The sequence below is a fragment of the Berghia stephanieae genome, chromosome 2 (assembly GCF_034508935.2).
Source record: "Berghia stephanieae isolate SIO BIC M18660-M18661 chromosome 2, UCSD_Bste_1.3, whole genome shotgun sequence".
Classification (NCBI taxonomy): domain Eukaryota; kingdom Metazoa; phylum Mollusca; class Gastropoda; order Nudibranchia; family Aeolidiidae; genus Berghia; species Berghia stephanieae.
Window position 1 is genome coordinate 6778258 of NC_088361.1, and position 7105 is coordinate 6785362.

General features: G+C 32.6%; 1 protein-coding gene across 5 annotated transcripts in view; it reads left to right on the forward strand.

The window, feature by feature from the left end:
- The window catches only part of LOC144964230 (dnaJ homolog subfamily B member 6-like), a 42605-nt gene that overhangs the window by 24843 nt on the left and 10657 nt on the right, over positions 1–7105 (forward strand). The window contains exons 6-8 of one of the 5 annotated variants that reach the window (XM_078898277.1): positions 4217–4234; positions 4535–4783; positions 5124–5186. In XM_078898277.1, coding sequence (XP_078754403.1) covers positions 4217–4234; positions 4535–4783; positions 5124–5186 — 330 coding nt within the window. The remainder of the gene's footprint in view (positions 1–4216; positions 4235–4534; positions 4784–5123; positions 5187–7105) is intronic. The other 4 variants (XM_078898279.1, XM_078898278.1, XM_078898280.1 and 1 more) reach the window with 4 other exon arrangements.

Sequence of the window (7105 nt, forward strand, 5' to 3'; positions counted from 1 at the left end):
ACTCTGTTAACTTGGAGAGTGTCACTCACTTTTGCGCAGTATCTTTTACTACATGAGTCAGTGACCTTTCCATGTTATTCGGCAGCTGAAAAACTTACAGCCTTTAATTAGCTCCTTGGCATAACCTCATTGTGAACGCTGCTGGCTATTTGCTGAATCACTTACATCAGCTTACTAATATCTACTTTAAGTTACAAGATAGTTTAATAACGACTAGATAACTAATTTGTTGAATATGATATTGTTTATGTTGGGGATTTGTTTATTCTTCGTTAAAAGTCGATGGAAGATGCTCATGATCAGTTGTTTTTTTTTTTTTTTGTTTTTTTTTTAATTTCTCAATGCAGATCATATGTAATGATTTGCATTGATTATTGAGTATCTGCCTCCCAATTTGTAATGAGATTTCATCCTTATGTCATGTCTTTGATACTAGACAAAATTCTATCCTTCTCATTGCGCCATTTCATTTCCAGGATTGCTTTATTGCTTTATTTTTTATCCGTCTAAAGCAATTAAATATTGGCGGAATAAGTACTTTAGTCAATGGGTGTCATGTTGTTGAATTTTATTTCCCCCATATTCTCTCTCTCTCTCTCTCTCTCTCTCTCTCTCTCTCTCTCTCTCTCTCTCTCTCTCTCTCTCTCTCCCTTCCTTCTCCCCTCTTCCCCCCCACCCCCAATGATAAAGCAGTATATAATCTCTCTGTTTTCAAAGACCCACCTGGTACAGTGGAAAACCTACTTTAAAGTCATTAAGATATGTTTCTTCCTATGTACTGTAATGCATTTTATTCAATTATCTCCCACACCTTCATCACATTATGAAATGTAGAAAAAGAGACAAGAAGGAAATTGTACTCAATGATTTTTTTATTTAAAATTTGTAAAAATTATATCTTTTGTAAAGCAAACACTTAAAGCATGTTGAATTACATGTGATAGAATCTACAAAAGACAAAAAAGAACCCTGGCTTAATTTTACATGGGATCGACCTTTGTTAAGAATTTAAATTGAAATAAGTTGAAAATTGCACTGGCTTCACATTGTGGAAATGGGGAATATTGTTTTCTTAAATTCTATTACAAAAGTTATATTTTTCAATAATCTTTGTTTTATTGCTGCTGATATGACTGTGCGATTTAAGCAAATGTCAATCTGAAATAAACAATCTAGTATTGCAGTATTTAAGATTCAAACCTGGAAACTAGCTCCATTAAAGTACATGTCTAAATTTATTCTATATTCTTTTAATCAGGCAAAGTTTGCTCTCATTTTGAATTGCCGCATTTTTCTCTACTTTATAACAGAATCATTTGAAGATTTGTTTAATTTTCCACGTTTAGACTTTGCTTTATATACTGCCGTCACCCAAAGGAAAAAAGAAGAAAAAAAGCGCATCATAAAAATTTCATTTTAGGGACACATCATTGAAATTTGTGTGTAAAAAACGTTATTTGTGGAAAAAGATGCACTGCAAGTTAGAGATTTGTGTGTTTATTGCAACTGATGTGGCGTGCAATAACATGTATATGTCTTCTAAATTGAATGAGTTATAGCATTTTTACAGGAAGCATTCTTTATTGTAACACCGTGTATATTCCAATTTACATATATGAGGGAGAAATTGAAAAGAATCACATGAAAACAAAATCACAAACACTCACACATTAAAATGTAATAAATGATATGCGTCACGTCTTAAGAATAATCTTCGAATAGCAGTTGAGTTATACTTATGTTTTGGGTTTTTTTTCACTTGGTGCAATATTATTTTACTATTTCATTGTAATAATGTGACAACATCGTTCACTGCGTCTCTACCTTTTTGAAAATAAAAATGCCCCCCCCCCCCCCACCCCACCCCTACCACACAAACACATAGTCAACTTCTTCAAACTTTGTCATTTAGCTTCCATCTGAAAAAAAATGTCACTGCATAATTCAAACACAGTTGATGGTTATGTCAAGTATTGAGTGTTTTTTTTTATTGAATAAACCAAGTGCATTTCTAATTGAAAAATGTTATAATTGATATGCAGTTGTCGACAAAAAAATGAGAATAACTAAAGCAGAAAAAATGAGAATTACTAGTGTTTATTTTTCTCAAAATTTGTTTTTGATTTGCAGATGTAATAGATTTGGGACTAAATGTGATATGATTTTGAAATCTTAAGACGAAGCTGGTGACATGGAGACCATTTACACTACCCATATTTTACAGGGTAGAAAAAAATTGATCTTGAATTCATGATGTGATGTCTTGGAAGATTGGAATTTAAGCCTTTGTTTCATGAATTGGATAAAATCTTATTTTACGTGGTCATTGTGGCTTTCTTAATGTTATGTAGAGGGCAACTGGTCCTGTATTTAGTGCAAGTTTTATAAAACCAACATGTTTTTGTTCAAATTTGTTTTAAAATTGTGTACTTGCTGTGTTTTAGACCTTTGATTTCCTTTAAAAAAGACCAACTCAGTTGTTCCTTAATCGAAAAATCATTCATGTTATTGCTAGAAAAAATCCTCAAGAATGTGTAGGCATTGTTATTTTGGCCTATTGTCTCTAAACATATACACAGGCTTGGCGATTCAAGGCGAGAATGAGATCACGTCAGTCGAAATAACTTCACTCAAGTTAGAGTTTTGGTTTTCCAAAAACCACTTAACATGCTTTTGATTTAAGCCCAATAATCAATTTAAGTTTGGGAATTCCCATTCAGTTTTCCTGCTGAAATGGACCTAGCCTTGAAAATTGCCAGAGAACTCACTTCAATACTTTCCTTTAAAATACTTTAACATTTTAGTTTTTAGTTTTTATTGCAAAATGTTAGGCTTCCGATTGGTGAGAAATGCAAGCCACATCTTATTGATTTGTATCCAACTTTTGACAATCCATTAACCAGTGGTGGGATATCATTGGATCTGCCGAAATATCTTTTTGATATCATATTTTGTGTTTTTGCTCCTCATATTAGGTCTTGATAAGATTGCAGATGAGCTATATAAGTTGACTAGTCTTATCTTCAGTAAGAATTGGCTCTTTTTTCTCTTTCTTGCACTCTCCAAAATATTTTCCTTTGAAATTGTATATACCTGATGACAATTTCCCCTGAAATTGGCCTTGGGAAAGTCCCACCCTTAACATTCTGTAACTTTAGTTGGATTCGCTCAAATATACCTTTATATAATAACCTTAAACGCTGTTGAAACGGGAATATTTGACTTGTCAGAAGTGCATTGGGTATTTATTACAGTTTTTGTTTTTGTAGAGATTTTGAATTACCAATCTCTTTTTCCTTTCACTTTATAGTAACAGCTATCAACGTCATTGTTGTCAGTCAAAAATGGGGAGGTCACTTGAGTTTGACAAGTGTGTCGATTTGTTTTAAGATATTTCCTCATTAGCATTTAAAGTCAAAGGAAAAATTCTCAATTTTTTTGTCTTGAACTGTATAATAATGATGCCAAATAACTTGCTTTGTCCCCACACAATTGCTTAGTAGTAAAGCTATTTTGCTATTTTGGGAATGGCACCATGTATTTGAAATGAGAATACAGGACTGAAATGGAGAATTCAGCATTATACACCTTAGTATAATTTGCACATTTTAAAAACATGGATTGCTGCCTTTTATACAAATTAAATTGTTTAATGTTTATTTAAACAAGAAAATATTTGCATTCATATGATGAATCTTCTTTGCTATGATAGGGGTAAGTCAACTGCAGTCAGTAATGATCTTTGATGTCATTTTATGTTAGTAGATGGCCTTTGTTGTAATCGGTTATGGGTGTCAGTGGTTGTCTTTTAATTGGTTGATTTTTATTTATTTTTTATTTTTTTTCTTTATTTTCTAAGTCATTGTTATTTGGTTTCTTATTGCATTTGCATGTAATCTTTGAATTGTCAAAACTTTTCATATAGCCTAAGGTTTTTAATTTTTTTTTTTCCTTTTCCTTTTGCTCTTGCTTGAGAGGTAGTTAATCCAGAGTTTAAGTTCTAAATTTGAATGGGTGTCTTGAACAATAGAGCTTTTACATAACTTATAGATTGAGCAATGGCCTATTAATTTTTCTTATTACCTCACATTGAAAAGTATTCTAGTAGTTATTTCCTATTGAATACTTGTCTTTAGATAGATACAGTCTAGAATTGTTTATCTAATTAAGTCAAAAATTAATTTCTTACTGTTTTGTTTTTTTCTTGTTTCAACAGGAAGCGACCGTTGGTTTGGTATATTTCTTACACACTTTTACAAAATTATAAGTCAAAAGAAATATTTTATTATGCATCCATTTTCTTAGTCATATTAATCTAATGCTTGGAATGATTTATATATTTATATTCATTAATGACGGATGGATTGGTTTCAGTAAAATACATCAATACATTGTAACATTAAACATTGTAAGCATCCTGGATGAAGGGCGTTCCTTGAACCTGGTGGTTTGAAAACCAATCTTTCTCCTCTTTCTCTCTCTGTGCTGTATCTCGTATATTACTTTCTCCGCTTTATTCCATGCTTCTATTCAGTTTTGGCCGACCATACAGACGTCGGCGTGGAGATCAAAATGCCAGAAGGTTTGGTGGTATGCCCTTACACCAGGCCCACCATCATCATCATCACCACCATCATCACGCCGCTGCTGCAACCGCCGCCGCCGCCGCCCACCACCACCCATTTTTGGCAGTTCCCATGACTCGTATCCACATGGGTGGTTTTCCCATGATGTCCATGATGGCAGATCCTTTCTTCAGCTTAAGCTCCCAGATGTCCGGAGGGTAACTCGAAGCTTTCTCTTCTTACCTTATACTTTTTTCGTACTTGGCTTTTGGCTTGGTGATGATAGTAGAGGGGATCAATGTTACTTTGTTGTTTTTTTTTCGAGATTTAGAGGCTTGTTTGTACTAACTTTTTCGTCTCGTCTCCATGACAGTTCCTCATAACTAAACTGAAGCATAATGTTTGAAATTGTTAAAGGAACCACATCTTATAAATCAACGAATTTTGACAGTCTGCTCTTTGCATGTTAATAATGAAGCTAATGCTTTTGTCTTGATGATTAAAAATTTGTTGTCTATGCCTTATTTTAAAACATTTCCATCATCTGGTCATTTGCAGTGTCTACTCCCCATACCCTCAGCTCAATATGAGTCGCCCTCGTGTACTGCCCTGTGCACACAGGTTGTAAATCCATTTTAATATATGAGGTGGAAAATAATAAAAATCATGATAGTAAACTTAATGATAATGGTATTGATGATGATAATAATGATAAGAATAAAAATAATAGTAATAATAATAATTATAATAATAATAATAATAATAATAATAATAATAATAATAATAATAATAATAATAATAATAATAATAATAATAATAATAATATAATAATAATAATAATAATAATAATAATAATATATAATAATAATGATAATAATATAATAATTATAATATGAATAATAATAATAATAATAATAATAATAATAATAATAATAATAATAATAATAATAATAATAATAATAATTATAATAATGATGATGGTGATTCTGATGATAACGATGATGATGGTGATTCTGATGATAATGACGTTGATGATGAAGGTGATGAAAATGATGAGCGATGGTGATAAGAGTAAGAGGAGGAGGATGATGATGATGATGATGATGATGCCAACAATAATGACAATAATTTTAGTAATATAAAAAAGAAAGAAGAGGCCAAAATCAATGCAATTCGTCACACTCTACTTTCACTATCGTCTCTTTTTAATTTTGATCAATATGTTAAGGGTATGAACATTTGAGATCCTCAGATATTTTCTCGTGACTACTAAAGTTTAATGGTTCTGACCAAAAAGCAATATTGCAGACCTTTTACAATAATGGCTTTACTGGTTTTTATTGAGTGCTTACTATAGCTTGGAAAAACAATAAAGTCGTGTTAGAATTTCTCAATTTTGAAATATGAAAAACAGGAACAAAAACCTTTTTAGGTCATTGCAATATCTTCTTTTTTTCTTTGGGAGAGGGGGGTGGGGGCGGGATTATGAGGGGATTTCGTAGGAAATTTGTGTCAAGAGCTTTTATAATGCTTTTGTGAAATTTTGACATAATTTTGACATCTCTGCAAATCACGGCTCCTCCTATGTCTACATATCCATAAAATCGTCTCACCATTTTTTAAAACAAATCCATCAACAACACCCATTATGATCACCTGCTATTGTATCCCACATCTGTGCACAAAATAAATGCCACTGTAGATTGTTGCCCAAATTGATGATAGGATACTTATATTTTAACATTTTACATTTCCCCCCATCCCTTCCTCCTCTTCACATTTTTCTCCTACGTCGTACAGATTTGTGGAAATCCCGTTCATTAATTCCTTTCCCCTCCTCACCCCTTCCCCCTCCTCACCCCTTCCCCCTCCTCACTCCTTCCCCTCCCCTTTATCAGACCCTGAACACAAATTGACCAAATCCAACCCCTACTTTGCCTGACATCATCCCACCACCCATTCCTGCTATATCTAAAGAATTACTTTGTTTTTTGTTTCAATCATTTTGACAATTTTCATTAAAAAATTCTATCAGTAAAAACATCCCCTTGCTTACTAATAAGATACGGTGCAAGTCGCATAATTGGATCAACATCGCTGCCAAAACATTCAGCAGAATTCCAGTTAAATGATTCTGCAAATATGCGTTTTATAATATGAGCAATCAAAGAAAACTTTATAGATCTTTTATTGTAACTATCAGTGCTTTATTTCAGGCATTAGTCTAGAGTTTTGTCTTCTGTTTTTTGTTGTTGTTATTATTCATAGCGTTCAGCACTACAGTGTGAAAGATACACCAGTTTAACATGCATTGTTTTAAAACCAATTAACTAGTTTACTATCGTCTGTGACTGGACTGACAATATTATATTTGCGTGTGATAAAAGTGTTTACTGCATAAGACATGTCTCGTCAAAAGTAAACACACTCCTCATTGATTTATTGTCCCTTGAGACAGTCGAATGTATTAAGTCTGGCAAATTGGAAAGCAGGGATTGGGTTATTATAGGTGATAAATTCAATCGCATACTTATGTGCGT